Source organism: Prunus persica, chromosome G4 (genome assembly GCF_000346465.2).
Source record: "Prunus persica cultivar Lovell chromosome G4, Prunus_persica_NCBIv2, whole genome shotgun sequence".
NCBI lineage: Eukaryota > Viridiplantae > Streptophyta > Magnoliopsida > Rosales > Rosaceae > Prunus > Prunus persica.
Genome location: NC_034012.1, coordinates 4,593,325 through 4,614,539, shown reverse-complemented (window position 1 = coordinate 4,614,539; position 21,215 = coordinate 4,593,325). Strand labels below are relative to the sequence as shown.

At 33.8% G+C, this 21,215-nt stretch overlaps 2 protein-coding genes and 1 pseudogene across 2 annotated transcripts; all 3 read left to right on the top strand.

Annotated features, from left to right (window-relative positions):
• LOC109948944 lies at nt 2,360–6,194 on the top strand (annotated as a pseudogene).
• On the top strand, nt 11,939–13,516 carry LOC18780953 (berberine bridge enzyme-like 4). Its single transcript, XM_007213466.1, has one exon. It carries the CDS (start codon nt 11,939–11,941, stop codon nt 13,514–13,516), a length of 1,578 nt encoding a protein of 525 aa, XP_007213528.1.
• On the top strand, nt 19,321–20,046 carry LOC18779601 (wall-associated receptor kinase 5). The gene has a single exon (XM_007214160.2). The coding sequence runs from the start codon at nt 19,321–19,323 to the stop codon at nt 20,044–20,046; it is 726 nt and encodes a 241-aa protein (XP_007214222.2).

The window sequence follows — 21,215 nt, the reverse complement described above, 5'->3', positions numbered from 1 at the left end:
GAACCAGTTATTCAGCATATTTACCGACGTCTTAAAGCAACGTAACAATGAAGAACCACGACGATATTGTGAAGCAATTATTCAGGATATCACGTCGGGGAAGGATTAAGAACCGCCATGTAATTCAAAATAACACGACTCCAATCCCATAATACCGACGTCTAAAAAACGGGATATATAATCTGAACGTTAAAAAATACGACGTCATCATACATTTTCCACGTCGCAAGTTCTTTTATAAACGAAGAGGAACGAAATGAATTCCGACGGTAATTCATTATAACCGCCGTCTAATATCAATTAAACGACGTTATTTGTAATACGGCTCTCATCATAATCAACGCCGTCTATATGTTCTGTAATATGGCTCTCATTTATTTAGAACCGACGTTGTTTAGAAGTTCAACGTCGTCTATATTAATAAGTGCGTCGTGAGTAATGAATACATATAAATACAACGTCGACTATATAAATGCCACCGACCTTGTTTCGCATTTCAACTTCAACTATATAAATACATACGTCGTAAATAATGACACTGACAACTATTTCCACGTCATCTTTTTTAGAAAAATCGAAGTGGAAAATTTATTTCACGACGGTTGTTTGTAAATAAGAGACGTAGTAGATTTCAATAACGTCGTCTTCTCATGTATTTAAAGACGTCATATTTTTTCTTGTTGTGAAAATTATATTTAACGGCGTAGTGTTTTAGTTGTCGTCGTTGTATGTCTATCTTGCGGCCTTGTTCTTTTAATATGTGTCATATTTTTCCTTTTTAACGACGGTGATTTGTTTGAGTTGGTCGTCTATTCTCATCCTCGACTATTTTTTAGAACTTTAGCAGACTAAACACATCTGTTTTTATTTTTTTTCGACGTTGTTTTATTTAACAACGTCTAATATTTATCGTCGTTGTTTGTTTCTGAAAATAGGACGTATAAATTTTGTAATACGACTCTCATATATTTGTAACCGACGTTGTTTCATTGTTCAACGTCTACTCTATAAATACATACGTCGTAAATAATGACACTGACAACTATTTCCACGTCATCTTTTATAGAAAAATCGAAGGGGAAAATTTATTTTACGACGGCTGTTTTTATATAGGCGACGTAGTAGGTATCAATAACGTCGTCTTCTAATGTATTTAAAGACGTCATATTTTTTATTGTAGTGAAAATGATATTTAACGGCGTCTTATTTTAATTTTCGTCGTTGTATGTCTATCTTGCGGCCTTGTTCTGTTAATATGTGTCATATTTTTCCTTTTTAACGACGGTTTTTTTAGAGAGTTGGTCGTCTATTCTCATCCTCGACTGCTTTTTTAGATCTTTTTGCAGTACAAAGACGTCGTTTTGTATTTGTTGATGACGTTGTATATTTTAACAACAACGGTGATTTAGCGTCGTGGTTTATGAGGGAAAAGATGACGGTGGATTCCACGACCATTGAAAAACCGAATACACGACGGTGATTTACCGTCGTCTTTTTGCTTTTTTGTAGTAGTGTAATAATATGTGAGTTATTTTTATGAAAACGTTTCCCATGAGAATGAAAAAAACTTTTTTCTGTTTTCTACAAGTACACATGAACTTGTTTTCATATGAAAACATTCTCAATATTTTTTGTTTTTGGGCTACCGAACCTGTTTTTGTCTCATTTTTGTTCTCTAAAAATGAAAACAACCCTTTAAAATGTTACCAAACGGACCTTGTATTTTTGTGGCCCTTTCCAACTCCAACAATCCCCCTTAGCCAAGTTTGCCATTGACAACGTTTATATGCATAGTTTCTTTATGGAGAGGTTTTTTTTTCTTCTTTCTAATGGGAAATAGGCGTTTTTGGATGAAGCAAGCCCTGAGTCAAATACGGAATGAAAATACATATGAGTTCGAATCTGTTGTCCCCAAAACCATATACCCTATGTTCCCCTACTTGATTCTTTTGACATGTATCCCTCCAAATTAACATAAACTTAACAATGTTACCTTTGCAAAAAGAAAAAGAAAAAGCAATTCCACTTGAATTTTTTTTTACTCTTCTTCCTTCTACTGCACAGGTGAGCCAAACCAGCCCTTTGTTTTTTGTTTTGTTTTTTCAGTTCCGTCTCTAACCAAAATAACACCATCAATCTACCAGACGATTTCAGTCTCTCTAACAAAATTCAGCCATTCTATTTTTAATAATATGTTCTTCTTTTCCCCCCTTTTTATATTCTTCTATGAATAACTTCAATTCCAACACACCCGTTCTGTTCTTCCATCAATAGCTTTTTTTTAGAAAAAAAAAAAAAAAGTTGCGAAAAGAGGTCTTGTCAGTAATCAATCAGTCCAAAAGCGAATAGGTCCATTTTTTCTTCTTTTATTTTTTGTTAGAAAACAAAGTGTTGGTCAGTCAACGAAAGGAAAACAGAAGTCATTGCCGCTCTTTATAAACTTCACGAAATTGCCCACAGTTGTTTTTTTTACTAGCAAAAGAACCCTCTCTCCTTACAGATCATCCTTATTTCTAGAAAATTTTCTTCTCTTCTAATCTCTCTCTCTTCATCAGATGAAGTTTTATTCACCCAAAAGAGAAAAAAAAATTGTAAGAAAAATAAGGAGAAAAAGAATCCAGTAAACAGAGGGATCTGTAGTAGTTTAAACTATCCAATCCACCATATTAGAAGAATTAAGTTATGTCTTTACAGAGCTATGAAGACAATGAGACCATTATCTTCAGGTTAGTTTTCTCTAATTCTATACATCACATTGTAAAGTCCTTTTACTTGTCTTAATTTTCTGATTGCATTTTTCTTTTAATCGGCAATAGACCAGATGAACTTTACAGTTGGCAGACACGACGTTCCGCGGTATCCAACAAAATTGGGAAACTTCTTTCAGCTTCATTGTGGAACAAATTGTGGAACAAATTGCGGAACAAGATGATTATGATTTCATGTGTTATTGCAATTTCCCTAGATCCCTTGTTCTTATACATTCCCTTCATTGATGAGGAAAAGAAATGCCTTGGAATGGACAAAAAGTTGAGGAATGTGGCTCTGATTTTGCGATCTCTCACGGATATCACTTTCTTGGTGCATATTGGATATCAAATCTATGAAGATAGTAATAAGGCCTACAAGGAGATCAACAGAGCAAAATCGGAGTGGGAATTGGATTGGCAAACGACGCTAATAAGAAAAGATGAGATAGTTCCATTTGCTGCGATATTAGCTACGACGTTGCCATGGGCCTCTTTGCTGATTGACCTTCTCTCTGTTTTTCCCACGCCACAGGTAATATAAAAGAAATTCAAATTTTTGGTGTAAATAAATTATGAGCTAGGTTTATCTAGCTTTAATTAATATGGACTTCTAACCCATTTTTATGTTCATTATTTTGTCCAGGTTCTAGTAGTAAAGGTCTTTTACCAAATGAGAGGGCGGAGATTTTTAGAACGCAGAATGGTTGTCAACTTTTTTCTTCTCAGTCAGTATTTTCCAAGAATTTATCTAATTGTCTTAACATCAAAGAAACTTAAAGGGACTACTGGAATACAGGTCAAAGCCCTATTCAATTTGTTTCTATATATTCTTGTCAGCCATGTAAGTTTCACTTTCCATATCATTTTATTTTAATACGTATTACTTTGATAATCGATAAATGCTTCATGAAGTTCGGTTTCATTTAAAATAGCCCCGTGATTGGAAAGTTACTAGTGATCAAGTAGAATTATTGTAGGAGACAATGAAATTTCTCTCTCAATTAAGTATCATATCAATCATTAATGATTAGATCTATCTATTAAATAAATATGTTGTTGTCTTTTAGGTCCTTGGTGCCTTTTGGTACTTCTTTTCCATTCAACGAGAGACCTCATGTTGGTATTGGGCTTGTGAAAAGTATAAAGATCATGAAGGATGCATGAGTACCTTTTATTGTGATGATGGTCACAATACTTCTACAAAAAACCTCACATTTTTTAATGAATTTTGCGGCATAGATGTTCCAGATAATACTAAGCCGCCGTTTGATTATGGAATATTTCTAGATTCCCTTAAGCTTGGTAACATGGGGCATTTTCCAACCAAGTTATGCTACTCTTTCTGGTGGGGCCTAAAAAATCTAAGGTTTGCACATATTTATTTGAAAATTTCAGCATTTTATTTCGTATTCCCTACTAATCAAAGAAATATATTTTGAATCTCTGATCATACAAAAGCTTAATAGAAGCAGTAGAAGATGGAAAGTTAGAAAACCAAATATGTGTTGCTTTATCCTGCCATTTATTAGTATCTCACATTTTGCTTGATCCTTTACTTACTTTTTGCAGCAACTTTGGCACGAATCTCACAACAAGTTAATTATGTGTGGGAAAACTTGTTTGCAATTCTAATTTCTATCACTGGCATGCTCCTATTTGTATATCTCATTGGAAATGTTCAGGTTGGTCATGAATCTCTATGTTAGATATCTATTTAGTTTACTTTAAATTATTTTCCTTCATCTTCAGGGGCCAACCTCTATCTTATATATATCCCCTTCTATTGAAAGGTTTCCTCAAATAATTTTATTTGTGGTAACGTTGTGGGGTTCATTACAAATTTTATTTCAACTATCTAAACTGTCTATTTTTTGAAACCGTCATTCATAGATCATTCTTGCAAAAAAATTAGACAAATTGAAAACCATTAAGGCATCTATTATTAACCAAAAAAAAATAGACCAACACAATGCTTCAATGAAAACATTAAAATGAAAATCATTAATTGATTGGTCAATTGATTTTCGGATTTAAGTGCAGAGATGATATTTAAATGAATACCTAAAAGATGTACTATTTGAACAATTCAAATACACTTCTAATTTACTATTTGTGGTGAAATGTACTTTCAGACATATATTCATATGAGAACCACAAAATCAGATGAATTAAAGCGGAATATAAAATTAATAGAGCAGTGGATGGAGAAATATCGCATTCCTGATGATATGAAGAAGGAAATCAAGAAAAACGTAAATCAAAAATTAGAAGAGGGCGAAGATGCTGATCTGGAGAATCTATTCAATGTTCTTCCTTGGTATACGAAAAAGTTTCTAAAGCAATTTCTCTGCTTGAATATCCTATCACAAGTATGTTTCTCTCTCTCTCTCTCTCTCTCTCTCTCTCCAGTATTTTTATGTGTATTAAATAAGAAAATTTTGACTGCCCAAGAAGTACATTAGTTCCTTGGACTACATTAGTTGCCTTATCAGTCTCATCTCCTTATATGGGACTGGTAAGATACAATGTATTGGATTATTATAAAAGAAAAGAGTTGCCTTGGCCTTCCATCATTCATATGCCTCATTTGATGGTTTGGTTTGGATTAGATTGAGACCAAGACAATTTTTATAAGTCTCACCTCCTTAGATCAGATTTCAAAAATAATATATTGGATTGTTATCCGATTTAATCAGTTCAGATCCAACATTTGCAGATTTACCAAACAAAGACCAGAACATTAGTCCAATTTACAAGGAATTAATTTGTATCGTTGAACTTATATAGATGAATGAATCTTTTTGTGTTTAAACATTGATCAGTTTTAAATACAGGTTGAACTCCTTAAACTCATGCCTGACCGGGTGCTGAAAATGATGTGCGACTGTCTTACGCCAGCGACGTACTCACAAGGTCACATCATATTTCCAATGGGGCACCCAATTGATCGCATGCTTCTCATTATAGAAGGCACTGTATTGACCTACAGTTCTAGCCTTACACGTGGTGAAGAAACAACAAAAGATTCTGGTTCCCCATCAATGGCCATCAAGCAACTTGAGAGAGGTGATGTTTATGGAGAAGAGCTTCTGAAGTGGGCATCGCCCAACAAAACTGGGATAGACGAACTTCCTACCAGCAACGAAAATGTGAGATGTTGTACAAAAGTAGAAGGCTTTGCTCTCTCAGCCAAGAACTTGCAATTGGTAGTCTCCAAATCCGAACAGTTGTGGAAGTTAAACGTAGACCCTTGATCTCCCTCGCAACTTCTACAGCGGCTGGTCATGGGCATCCAGTTTTTTTTTTTACTTATGTTTTTGAGTGCTTGTATCGTACTTACGTCTAAAATGATCTTGTTGGGGTTTGAGTGCTGGTATCATACTTGTGTTTTTTGGGGTAAATATTTAATTTATGGATGACCAAAAAATTGCTATTAATCATATGGTTTTTGGGTTAATTAATTTCAGATGGTTATTGAAAATCTTCTACCAACACCAAGATTCCATTTCATGATTATGCGTAAACAGCTTCCATAAAGAAGAAAAACATCAACTTGAAATTAAATCTTGTATGTCGTAAACAACTTGAGGTTTATATTGCAAGGTTTGCTTTGCATGCCTTTTAATTTAATTACATAAATCTATAATGAGTTGCGTTGGATCGATCTGAAATTTTTGTTTGTGTTTATGCCACAATGGACAGGCCAATAAGGACATGACACGTGGACTAAGTAGGGAATCAGTAAGACAGCATTCAGCACCCATGTCTATCGAACGCAATATTAGACCCCAGAGCATCCACTGGACACGTGAAGCACTCACAGTAAATGTCTCCCACATCGAAATCCTACACAACATACACACCTCCCAAGACTTATAAAAGTGGCACAAGTCCCAAAATAGAGGTAACTAGAACTTTCGGCATACTTAGCCATTACTCTGTCCAAATTATTATTCACTATGTACTTACTTGCATCAGAGAGTTATTTAAGCATCAGAGAGCCTTCGGCTGGTACCACACCGGTGCCTTAGGTCTTACCGAGTGTTCTCATTTTACAGATCGATCGCTCTATCGAGACCCAAACATCACTAAGTTGAGCCCAAAAATGCAGAATCATTTTTGAGCATCAACAGTTTGTGACATCATCGTTCAAAAATCCTCTTATACTTGAACCGTCATTCCTTGTTGCACAAAATATAATATATATATATATATATACAGTCCTGATCTCTTGGACTACAGGGGTCCAAGAGATTTGTGGTCACTCACCGTTGGATGTAAATTCAACGGTTCACTAACTCTTGCACTTCTTTTAAGAAACTTTTTTGAATCATTGGATTAATATCCAACGGTAGGTGACCACAATCTCTTGGACTCCTGTGGTCCAAGAGATCGGGACTGTATATATATAACCCTAAATAGATGAGAAAGTTGTTGAAACGTATTGATGTTGATACGACGGAATCAATACTCACTTACCCCGCGGGGTAACTTGGTCAACTTAATTCAATAAATGAAGAGGATAATAAGGATTAATGACCTAAATGGTCCCTTAACTATTGCTCCATTATCATTTTGGTCTACCAACTAAAATTTTCAATTCAAACGTCCTTAAACTTTTTATTTTGTACCAAGATGGTCCATCCGTCAAAGTCTGTGTATTATTCCGTGAAATCGAGGGACAAAACCGTATTTTTAGGTGAGTATCTTCCTCTAAAATGGTTATTGATCCCAATGATCCCCCAACTATTACTCCAGTATTATTTTAGTCCACTAACTAAAATTTTCATTTGAACCGCCCTTCAACTCTTTTTTTTTTTTTTTGGTATCAAGGAAACTATTATAAAGCTTTAAAAAATTTAAAAAATTGAATCTCACTAGCCACATGGCTTTTTTTTTTTTTTTTTTGTGAGACTGACCTAACAATTAACAATAAAAAATTCTATATTGTTTAAATTAATTAAAATCACATATATCTATAAAATAACAAACTTTTTTAAAGAGCAAACAATAATTAAAAATTAAATGAAACTATTATAGGAACTTGTACCTAATTTTAAAATTGAAAAAATTGAATCTCACCACCAACATGGATTTTTTTTTTTTTTTTTTTAATGACATAGACTTAAAAAGTAATATTTTTTTCTCTATTGTTCAAATTAATTAAAAATTTTAAAATAAGATAAATACAAAAATAAATAACAATAAAATTGACGGACTTTGACGGTAGGACCATCTTGATACCAAAAAAAAAAAAGTGGAAGGACGGTTCAAATGAAAATTTTAGTTGGTGGACCAAAATGATACTGGAGCAATAGTTGAGGGACCATTTTAGTCATACCCTTCGATAGAGCTTCTCAAAAAGTCGCATATACCCTTCAAAACTCAGTCACGTGGCCATCGCATCAGAAGTAACGGAATCTGTCACGGAAGGACCATCTTGGTACAAAAATAAAAAGTTTAAGGACGTTTGAATTGAAAATTTTAGTTGGTGGACCAAAATGATAATGGAGCAATAGTTGAAGGACCATTTTGGTCATTAACCCGGATAATAATAATGCAACTTACTAAACTAAATTTATTTATGACAAGTTGTTGTTTATAAGAATAGGATTAATCAAAGAAAAATTGTTGAGGACAACGAATGACAAAAAAAAAACATTAAGGATGCAATTTGATATTTTCGTAAACCTTAGGGATGTTTTGTGATAATAAGCCTTCTTTCATTGTTTTTGTTTTAGTTTTTCATAATATTCCAAATTTGAGATCTCCTCTCTGTAAATTTTAATTTTAATTTTAGATCACTCCGTTTGTAATGGCCCCTTTGTGACTAATTTGTATTAGCCTTTTGTGGCTAGTGATTTTTTTGGTTTCGTTTTGTTATGATTTTTCTCCACTCATCATAGGCCGATGTGTCTCAATGTTTAATTTCCACCTGCATTTCAGTGTCGGATCTCTACCATCATCCTTTTTGCGGTTTTTTTATGTTTAGAATAAGTCGTAGAGACTCTTTGGGTAATTTGTATAATTTTCACCTATCATTTTTTTAGAGTTTTTTACCTCTCATTTGTGAGAGTTTTTCCACCTATCTTATGTGAGTGTTATAATTGTATTGTTATGGTTTGGGTTTTTCAAACTTTACTTCTTTTTGGTTGTTATGAGTTTTCACTCTTATTTGGGATGCCTATGACAGAGTTTCTTTGATCATGCTTGATCGTTAGTCGATGAGCCCCAAATTGTCTTAATTTTGATGTTAGATCGCTCTATTATTATAATGATGGGTTAATGATCTACATGGTCCTTCAACTATTGCTCTAGTATCATTTTGGTCCACCAACTAAAATTTTCATTTGAAACGTCCTTAAACTTTTTATTTTGTACCAAGATGATCAATCCGTCAAAGTCTGTGTATTATTCTGTGAAATTGAGGGACAAAACCGTATTTTTAGGTGAGTATCCTCCTCTAAAAGGGTTATTGATCTCAATGGTCTCCCAACTATTGCTCCAGTATCATTTTAGTCTACCAACTAAAATTTTTATTTGAATCGTCCTTCAACTCTTTTTTTTGTATCAAGATGGTCCTACTGTTAAAGTCTGTCAATTTTATTGTTAAATTGATGGGTAAAAATGTCTCTATGAATTAAAATAGTAATATATAATTAAAAATTAAAGGAAACTATTATAAAATTTAGAAAATTTTAAAAAATTGAATCTCACCAGCCACATGGTTTTTTTTTTTTTTTTCATGAGACTGACCTAACAATTAATATTAAAAAACTCTCTATTGTTTAAATTAATTAAAATCACAAAAAAATAAAAATAAAAAAACAAATTTTTTAAAAGGGTAAACAATAATTAAAAATTAAAGGAAACTATTGTTGGAACTTGTACCTAATTTTAAAATTGAAAAAATTGAATCTCACCAACAACATGGCTTCTTTTTTTTGCTGATATGGACTTTAAAAGTAATAGTTTTTTTTTTCTATTGTTTAAATTAATTAACAAATTTAAAATAAGATAAATATAAAAATAAATAACAATAAAATTGACGGACTTTGACGGTAGGACCATCTTGATACCAAAAAAAAAAAAGGTGGAAGGACAATTCAAATGAAAATTTTAGTTGGTGGACCAAAATGATACTGGAGCAATAGTTGAGGGACCATTTCAGTCATTAACCCTTTAAAAAAAATAATATTTTACTTTTTTGCGCCTCAATTTAACGGAATATTTGACAGACTTTAACGGTACGACCATCTTGATACAAAAAAAAGAGTTGAAGGATGGTTCAAATGAAAAATTTAGTTCGTGGACCAAAATGATACTGGAGCAATAGTTGGGGGACCATTGGGATCAATAACCCTTATAATGACCCTTTGTGACTAGTTTGTATTGATATTTTGTGGCTAGTGATTTTTTTTTTACTAAAATATGAATGCAATTCTGAATTTTTTTAAAAAAAGAAAAAAGAAAAAAAACAAGAGAAAGAGAGAAAAGAAGAGAGAAAGAGGATAGGAAGCTCATGATTGGCCACAATTTCTTTCTTTCAATATTAATGATTACTGATTACTGATATATGTTGATTGCAACATTGGTTCAGTTGAGGGTCCAGGAGACGAAGTGTCAAAGAAAGGAAGCTTCTATTGTTGAGTCATACTAAAATCAGCTCTTATGACTCAAAAATCATATAAGATAATCCAATAATAATATAATATTTAAGTAAAATTCAATTTTAAAATTAGATGACAATGTATCCATATAAGTTGATTTATTTACATCTCTTAATTTTATGCAAATGAATAATACCCACCTCTCAATGCACATTTATGTTTGCACTCCTATAATAATAGGCGACAAAATTAGTTAAAAATGCCCTCCTAACCTCATATACCTCAGATAAATGTTTTGTTTATATACCTAATATCCTTTAATTATATATATCCCAATTCTCATTTTACAGACTCCTGTATATGTTATGTTATGACTAATATAACTAGATGAGATTATTATCCGTTATGTACCTATTCATACCATGCTTATTCATTCGCTAGGATTTTATCCCTAGTTAGGATTTTACCTAATATCGCCCTAGCTCGGATTATTATGCATTAATGTTTATTCATAAAATTAAATAGGCACATTAATATGTTTGGATAATATACCTATCATCAATAAATAAAATAGGTACATTAATATGTTATGGATAAAATAGGTAAATTATTATCAATTATTTATATTTAAAAAATGTAAATTATAATATAAAAAATAGGTAAATAATATGATGACTATCCCATACAATTTGCTGGAGGAAAACACATAATCAAAAGGTATAATAAATGGTGGTTGAATCGCATACAATATGCTGGATGATAAAAATACAATAAATTGGGAAAATTTTAAAAGTCCCATAAAATACGTTGAATTGTAAATAAGGGTAATTTTGGAATCTAAAAATCACAATAAATCAAAATTTATGCTTGATTAAATAACTTACTGGATCCTAATCATCGGATTTTACTTAGAAAAATTGGGTTTTATTTGTAGAAAATAAAGGGATGGGTGGCGGACGGGTAAGGCAGTATCAATTTTAAGGGAAAAAGCCAAATTTACTTTATTTTTAAAAATAATTTATTTGATAGTGAGAAATCGAGTGTTCATAACAAATTGTAGCCAAGCAGAAATACAGATTTAACTTTTAATTATGTAATAAATCCTTCGTGAAATATTTTTCTGGTCAAAAGTACAAATTCTATTTCTGCTTTTGGGTCAGATTTGTTGCCAAATAAAATTTGTTAAATTAAACGTTAGATATATCTATCTCACACAAAAACTTATATATGTAGTACTACATCTAGTCATTCCATTTTTTATTTCCCGTATTTAATCACAAATCTGAATCGAGAATTTTATCATTCGTACATGCGTATATTAATTTACTATATATAGAAACTGAACTATTTTGCATCATATTGTTGAGAAGTTTTGCTTTGAGTAACGATTTTACTATTTGGGAGGAGGAAGCACCTTCTTGATTCGAGACTCATCTTCATGAAGATTTGGTTGTAACTCTTTCTTGATACTATTGATTTGCATGCAATTGATGTAGCATAGAGAATTATGATTATAAATACTATCAAGAAGTGAGCGAAGAAAGGCCACCTTGTTGTAGAAAAATACCCTAGAAAACAATGAAGGTACCACTACTCGCCATTCTCTGCGTGTTTTCGCTCTCAATATCAAGGGCAGCTTCTGATAATCCATTTCTCAATGACTTCCTCCAGTGCCTTCCACAAAAATCTGAGCCCACTTACCCGATCTTTGACGCCATTTACACTACAGAAAATAGCTCGTTTCAATCAGTTTTGCTGGGATACATAAGAAACAGAAGATATTCAACCCCTACAACTCCAAAACCTTTGGCTATCGTAGCAGTCAAGCATGAATCTCATGTCATAGCAACCGTGATTTGTGCGAAACAACACGGGTTGCAAATTAGAATCCGAAGTGGTGGCCATGATTATGAGGGCCTATCATACGTATCGCATGTCCCCTTTGTCATTCTTGACATGTTTAATATGCGATCCATCGAAATCAATGTCACAGATGAGAGCGCTTGGGTTCAGGCAGGGGCTACAACTGGTGAACTTTATTATGAAATTGCAAATAAAAGTAAGGTTCATGGGTTTCCAGCTGGAGCTTGTCTAAGTCTTGGTACTGGTGGTCACTTTAGTGGTGGTGGCTATGGGTACATGATGAGAAAATATGGGCTCTCAGTCGATAACATTGAAGATGCAAAAGTAGTTGATGTGGATGGGATAATTCTTGATAGAAAGTCCATGGGAGAAGATAGTTTTTGGGCCATTAGAGGAGGCGGTGGAGCAAGCTTTGGAGTTATTTTGTCATGGAAGATCAAGTTGGTTGCAGTTCCAGCCAAAGTGACTGTGTTCAATGTTAAGAGGACACTAGAACAAGGAGCTACAGATATCATTTATAAGTGGCAATTCGTAGCACCAAAGCTGCCTCAGGACATCTTCATCAGAGCCATGCCGCAAGTGAAGAATAATACTGAGGGCAACAAGACTGTGGAAGTATCCTTCATTGGTCACTTTTTGGGACAAAGCGGTAAGCTTCTTTCGTTGATGAATGAGAGTTTCCCGGAATTGGGTTTACAACAAAAAGATTGTTTTGAAATGAGCTGGGTAGAATCCACTGTTTTCTGGGCTGACTACCCTGTTGGAACTCCCCTAAAAGTTCTACTTGATAGGCCAAAGGAGCCAACAATGTTCTTCAAAGTTAAGTCTGACTATGTGAAAGAACCAATTTCGAAACAAGGAATAGAATCCATATGGCAGATATTACTCGGGATAGAGAAAGTGTGGATGCAATGGAACCCCTACGGTGGAAGAATGAGTGAGATTTCTGAGTCAGAAACACCATTTCCTCACAGAGCTGGAAATATATTTGCGATTCAGTATTGGTTGTTTTGGGTGGAACAAGGGGCTGATACCACCAACAAGTACATTGACTTGTCAAGAAAATTGTATGAAGGAATGACTCCATTTGTCTCCAAGAGCCCAAGAGAGGCTTTCCAAAACTACAGAGATCTTGACATTGGCGCCAATCTGGATAATCAGACTAGATTTGAAACTGCTAAAGTTTATGGAAGCAAATATTTTAAGGGTAATTTTAATAAACTGGTACGTGTGAAAACTGTCATGGATCGTCAAAACTTTTTCAGGCATGAACAAAGCATCCCACCTCTTTAGAGGGAAGGAAAGTGACAAGAAGATAGAATAAGAAGCACAGTGTGCTCACGATATATAGGCTAGCTAGCTTCGATAGTAAGCTCATGATATATATATATATAGGCAAGCTTCGATTGCTAATATTATGTCATACTGAAAAATTGAGTGTTTATTTATACAAGTCGATACAAAATAAAAGAAAATTGCGGATTTAACTCTTAATTATGTAATGCATCCATATGTTTATGCATAATATTGTACTACGTCTGTGTTTGTAATATTGCGAATAAGTGGCCCAAGATGTTCTTATAGTAAACTTTCATAATTCGATGTGGTAATCAAACATATATGATTTAGAGATCTTCACTTTCCCTCATTGAACAACAACAGACATGTTAACTAATGAGGGGTTGGATTGGATTTTGATAACAGATTACTTTACATAAAGGAATGGAAATGCAAGAGGGGCCCATACAAAATCAAGAATTTAACTCCTGATTTTGGAGGAATTGAACTCTTGAGTGTGAGATGGTATTCTAATTCCTTAAAAATTAACCCATCATGAATCCATTTTTTTTTTCCTCCATTATATTCTCACAAAATTTTTAAAATTCCAAAGTTGCCATCAACTTTAGGGGTAGGCATGGTTCGATTCGATCTAGTTTTCCCTCGAATTGGAACCGAAATTGAAACTTACATAAGGTCCGATTCAGTTCGATTTTCATAGAAATTGTTTAGAAGAACCGAACCTATGCAATTCTAGTCCAATTCAGCCAATTTCATGTGGGAAAGACAAAAATATGAAGATGTGAAGAAGAGAAAAAGAGGTATAAGAGATAAAATAAGAGAGAAAGAGGTAGAAGAGAGAACGAAGGTGGAACCATAAAGTTTTCAACGAGTGGGCTAGTTAAAGTTATTAATTACCTTAAAATCTAATGTTTTTTTTAACTTCCAGTTTCTATAGTCTTTCTAGAAATAAAAGTATACATTAAATCATATAAATCATGCTAGTTCATAATTTCATTGACTAATTTTCAATACGTTTTTTTCCTTTTTATATAAGCTATATTTGTGGAGAGGGGAATCAGACCTAGGACTTCGAGTGCATGGCTAAATGCTAATTTCCAATAAGGTTTAACATAAAACAAATATATATTAATGAAACCAAAAGGCACATATTATAAAATAAAAAATATGTTCGACAACATATTTGAAAGTATACCTATTTTATTGTGTATTTTAATTGATGTCTGGCAACTAAACTCATAAAAAATTGGACTTTTTTGGATAGTAATAGGTTAATTATATTGGGCTATGTTTAAAACAAGTCAAATATATAGGTTTGATTTTTTAATCCTAAAACTCTCCCTAAGCTAAAGCCCACCTTAGTCATTAAGGTAGTTCCGCCCATGGAGAGAAAGAGGTGAAGAGATGAAGAGAAAGATAAATAGAAAGAAATACGTGGAAAAGAGAGAAAGACGGAAGCTCAACAAAAATAGGTATTGTTCACCGAAAAGTAAAAGAAGTTTCTAGAGTTGTTATTGAATTGGGTGTAAATTGGAACTAGGAAATTTGGGTATTAATTAAGCTAAAATATTAAGATATTAATTTGAGTTACTAATTTTATTTGAATATTAATTAAACTTACTAATAATTTTAGATATAAATGAATAAGTAAACTTAACGTAACCGGTCTGGTTAGATTAAAAATGGTTTTTAAGGATATAGTGGCATCTTGCATTGAGAATGGGATTTGGATAGCGCTAGTAGATTGAGAAAAGGGTTTGAAAATAGATGGGTGCAGTGTCGAACTTCTTGTGGGCTTGCTGCGCCCACCACTGTCCAACTTGTTGAATGTCTTTTAATTCTTTTACTTACAAATGTCTACAATGAGTTAAATCTTCAGTTTTGTTCGCAAAATTATCTTCTTAAGGTTGCCACTAAGGAAACAGAGGAATTGTATTCTGGTAACAAGGAGAGAGCACGCATAACAGAATTGATTTTGAGAACATTACTTGGATTGACAAGAAAATGAGAATACGAACCTTAAGTCTTAAGTTTAGGCTTCAAGAATTCGACCAAAAGAAGAGTGAGTTTATCATCTGTACAAGTACCATATTGTATAACTGTGCAAAGCCATGGATTAAGCATAAATAAAAGACTAGATAGAATTGATAATATCTATATAATTGGCGTTTAGTTCTTGTATAGATGATAACGTAATCTCATTTTTAAGTGACAGTTTAGATCTTTCGCTACGGTTTGTGACGGTTTTGTGACATTTAGTGACGAAATTAAGTTCCCAATTATGCAAAAGAGATCTTGCTGCGATTTTTTTCGTCGCAAAGCGCTGATAAAAGATCTTCAGCGACGGTTCCTAAAACCGCCGCTAAAAGTCGAAAGTAGTTATTAGTTCCATCTCCCATCCAGCAGTGTGGTATTTTTGAATTTTTTAAATTTATTTAGTTTTTGCTTTATGAAAATGGTTGGCCATATACATATTCTAAGGTGTACAGATTGTTGTTGTAAATGTTTAAATATATATGTTTACGTATTTTGTTGTAAATTTGGGGAGAATAAACAAAATAGCTCCATCCATCGTATAAGCAATTGCCTGTAGATGACCACATCGTTTGCTGTCCTATATGGCTTGCATGTAGATGCCCACAAGCTCACTCACAGCAGTACGATTTGCTTGCTAAACAATACGACCTTTGGAAAGCAAAACTAAGTCAATGAAGATTAATCATCAAATGCATTGTAAGTCAGGAAAGATAGCATGAATGAAGTTTAAACATGTCCAAGTCAATTATTTGTGCACTATGATTTGGTAATAAGACATGATGAACTTAAAGTAATTTCCTTCCCCCTTCTCTGCCAATGACACTTAATATAACGTTCTTCCCGTTTCATAAAATTCATATGCCCAAGTTCACAAGAATATGGTTTATACGTTTTCCTGGCTGCAATACCAGTGTTTTGTTGCTCAAGATAAATCTGATCCAATCTTGAAATAGAAAAGTTTGAAGGAGGGCATAATTAAGGAAGTCTCTAAAACTAAATTCAAAGAAGATAGCTTAAACATAAGGAATAATTCTACCACTAAACTTTAGTCGTTAATAGGGATCAATATTCCACTCCCCAGGCCATATTTAAGTTTATAACCCTAACTTCTTGTATCCTTCTATTGGACCAGGCACAGATAAAACCCCACTAGGAAGGTAACTTCCATATATACATACAAACGAAGTGTTTTAACTGAAATTCAAACTCAAAAGTGGAGGCTGGAGCAGAGAAAATCAATCTAAGCCCGACAAAGTTTAAAATGAAGTTTTTAAATGGATCATAATAAGATCTACCTTAGAGATTAGCGAAGCCTTCTGCAAGTGATTAAGAAAACTAGAGGAGCTTGAAACGAGGGTTTTAACATGAGTGCTTAAAGAAAGAAAAAAGTTTGGCACCATGTGGTCAATTAATCCCAACATCAAATACATTATAGCAATACCACAATTAGAAATCAAATGTATGTCAATGCATGTATACACAAACCTCAAATACATTATAGCAATACCACAATTAGAAATCAAATGTATGTCAATGCATGTATACACAAACCTCAAATACATTATAGCAAGACTATGGAAGATAGCAGAAAGAAAGTTTATACACCTTCAACTCAACTATATGCGTACACCATGATTTGGAATTAAGACATGATGCACTTAAAGTAATGTCCTTCCCTTCTGTACCAATGACACTTAATGTAATGTTCTTCCCCTTTGATGTACCTTATGGCAACTCTTGGCATCAAATTTTAAATGCCTAAAATGCATCACCAGGACATAGCCCTATGGCAACTCTTGGCATCAACTTTTAGATGCCTAAAACGTGTCACCAGGGCATAGTTACGTGTATGTTTCCCTAAGATAAATGTGATCCAATCTTGAAATAGAAAACTTTGAATGAGGACATAATTAAGGAAGTGTCTAAAACTAAATTCAAAGAAGATAGCTTAAACAGAAGGAATAATTCTTCCACTAATTTTTAGTAGCTCCTGGAGATCAAGATTCCACTAAGAAGGTGACTAACATAATTGGAAGTTGGAGCCCAGAGAATCAATCTTATCCCCCACAAAATTTAAAATGAAGTTTTCAAATAGATCAATAACAAGATTTACCTTAGTGATTAGCCAAGCCTTCTCCATGTGATTAATAAAACTAAAGGAGCTTTCATACAACTCTACCACCAAAACTCAAACGCCAAAAACCCTTGAACCGAGGATTTTAACACGACTGTTTGAATAAATAAAAAAGCTTAGCATGTGGTCAGATTAATTCCAAGTTTTGATTTTTTTATTGGCCTGCATCACTCTCCCGACTTGTACTCATACATCTCCATTGAAATAATTCACAACTGTTATCACTCACTCTATTAGGCATTTCATCCCTTCCAAAACCATGAAAACAAATTACATAAATCTTAAGATCGTCGCATGAAATAAATCTTAGTTACAGGCCAACCATTTCATTTACAGATTGTTTCCGATCAACTTTTGAAAAAAGATGCAAACTTTGATATTTTACAGAGTGCGATGTATGGAAATAGAAAGAAAAAAAATGAAGATGCAATTTTCAACCAATTAGATATCCATTGTAAACGCCAGTGTTTACCTTCTCTTTAGTAACTCGACAGAGGTTCCACGGCGGCTACGGTAGTGCGAGCGGCGACGTCGTCTTGGTAATAAGGTTTAGGGATTTTCTCTTGTCGAATTGATTTGGGGATTTTTGCCGATTTCTTTATAGGCAATGGGTCGGGTTATAATCAGATTTGGGCCATATGTGGTCCAAAGATGTGGCTGCCCATTCCATTTTTGGACTTTCGACTTGAAAGTCAAACTGTTGACCTCGACATAACTTTTATCCTTCATTTTTTCATTGTTTTCGTTTTAGTTTTACCCATTTTTGTTTTCATTGTCATAAGGTTCTAAGTTTGAGTATCTCTCCATAATTAGATTAATTTACAGTAGTTTAGATTATCATTTGTATTAAAATAAAATTTTTATTTTATATATATATATATATAAATAAACATTTTCTTGTAAAAATTGTTTACATAACAAAATAAATAAAAAATGCTTGGTCACAAGCAGGAACAATTGCTATGAAATGATTTACTCAACATTATTGTTTATCATTCTAGGCATAGTGAAGAACTTACAAGTGGGCCGTTGGAATTTACTCAACATCTGTCATATAGTTATATATGTATCAGTTTCAATTAATTAATGAGAAAAATATATAGTTTTTATTAGAAATAGAAAGGGGAAGAACTCGATGATTTGCTAGGAGTTATTAGAATTCGTCTAGATTCTACTGATAGACCATAAACTAATTGCTACATCAAAAGGATTTGCATGAAGTTTTAGGTGGGGGACATTCTGCTCCCACTGATTCTCCCTCCCTTCCCTATCACTCACAAAAAGCATCTACCTTATCTGGTTAGGTCAAATAAAACCCTTCCTTATTGGCCACGGTTTGTGGAAATATGTTGATGGTACCTATCAGCCACCCATACCCACCACCACAACCAAAACCACCACTACTCCTTCCTCCGACTCTTTTGATTCCTCCTCTACCACTACTTTCCCTTGAGCCTAATCCTGAATTTCCTGCTTGGAACTAACGGGATCAGCTGGTGGTACTAATATATATGTTTCAATATTTCCTGCTAAATATCCAAACTTTTTTTTTCTTCTAAGAATACTACATTGGCTTCTTACCTAAGTTACGTTGACGCTGGAAAAGCTAAAATTGTGTTTTTACCTGATGTTGGTCTTTCCTTACTGCCTTTCAGATATTGATGAGTGCAAGGATTCATACCCCTGCCCTATCCACAGAGATGTGAAAGCAACAAATATACTACTAGATGAAAATTACACTGCAAAAGTGTCTGACTTTGGAGCTTCAAGATTGATCCCTCTAGATCAAACTCAACTAACAACGTTAGTGCAAGGAACACTTGGATACTTAGACCCCGAATACTTCCTCTCGAATCAACTAACAGAAAAGAGTGATGTATATAGCTTCGGAGTTGTCCTTATGGAGTTACTGACAAGCAAAGTAGCGCTCTCTTTCCCCAGGCCCGAAGAAGAGAAAAACTTAGTAAGCTTCTTTGTTTGTTCAATGGAGGAAGATCAATTGAAGGAAATTCTTGATGATGACATCGTTAACAAGAGTAACATTGAGACGCTAAGAAACTTGGCAGAACTCGCAAGAAGATGTGTAAGGTTGAAAGGGGAGGAGAGGCCTAGCATGAAAGAAGTGGCAATGGAGCTCGAGGGAATGAGAGTTACAGCAAACCATCCATGGGGAAAAGCTCAAGTTTCAAGTCCAGAAGAGACTGAGTACTTGCTTGGGTCAGCTATGAATTCAGAGGCTTATTTTGTGGATGTTAGAGGTGATGGTAGTTCTAGAGATACAACTCTTGGTACAACCACTGGGTATGATATCATGCAGATCCAATTGGCCATGCCTTACGATGATGGGCGATAATGGATCAAGACCCAAGTATTACTTTGTTATCTTTCATCATTTCAATTTGTACTTTTGTAATTTGTTCCATCTGATATATAATTATATCAAGTAACAGTTTCTATTAAGAAATGAGAAAAATATATAGTTTTTATCAGAAATAGAGAGGGGAAGATCTCACTATACTATTGCTGATTTTTCTTATGGTATGAATATGCCTGTGCTGATTGGTTATTTTTAATTGTTAGGCCGGCTCCCAATTCTTTATAATTAGACCGAAAAGATTATGGAACTTTTAGAATCTGGTCGCCTCTAACAAACATTACTTTTACATGCAAGAAGTTGTCCAGTTAACACAAGTAAACTGCATTCAGCATAGACCATAAACGTAACTAATTACTACATCAAAAGGATTTGTACGAAATTTTAAGGTGTGTAGCAGAGGTGTAGGTGGGGGAGACAAAAACAGCACGTAAGGAAATTGATCTACAACTGGGGACAATATCAGTGTTGCAAACATAGACAGATGTAAGAGACGTTGACGTTCAATCTATGCAGTTGAACAAATGCTCTTTTATAGTGAAGGGGCTGGTATTAATGTATTTTGCCTCGGCATATGCCTTTGCATAGATGACTAATTATACCAACATTATATCAAGCATCATGTAATCTTTTATATCTTATGCAAATTCGAATTTGTTGCTATAAACAGCTTTGATTGAATTCTTTTGGTACTTACACTTTATGTTTTCCACACGTTGCTGGTATAACTTCCCAAGCATTTTACGCACTAGGTAACTTGCTTTCTGGGTTCACAATCACTTAAGGAGAAGGCTATCAGAGTTCACCTACTTCATCTATAATTTGGCAGCCACATAAACTCTACCTATACATTTAAGAAGTTAAGGGCCCGTTTGATAACCATTTCATTTTTCATTTTTCATTTTTTTGTGCTAGAGTATAGAGAAAAAAGAGGGAGAATGGAAGTGAGAATAAGAGTGGAGATGAGATTGAGAGGGGAGATGACATGAGAGGATGAGAGGAAGGAGTAACAAAAGTGAAAACAATTTCAAATGGATTTCAGTTTTAAGTTTTTGTTTTCACTTTTGTTAGTCCTCCCTCTCATCCTCACTCTCATTCTCACTCTCATTATCCTACTTTAGCACAAAAATGAAAACTAAAAATTAAAA

What these genes read in the sequence shown, in the direction of transcription:
- LOC18780953 (XM_007213466.1), top strand. Translation starts at nt 11,939, where the DNA reads ATGAAGGTACCACTACTCGCCATTCTCTGCGTGTTTTCGCTCTCAATA.
- LOC18779601 (XM_007214160.2), top strand. Translation starts at nt 19,321, where the DNA reads ATGTTGGTCTTTCCTTACTGCCTTTCAGATATTGATGAGTGCAAGGAT.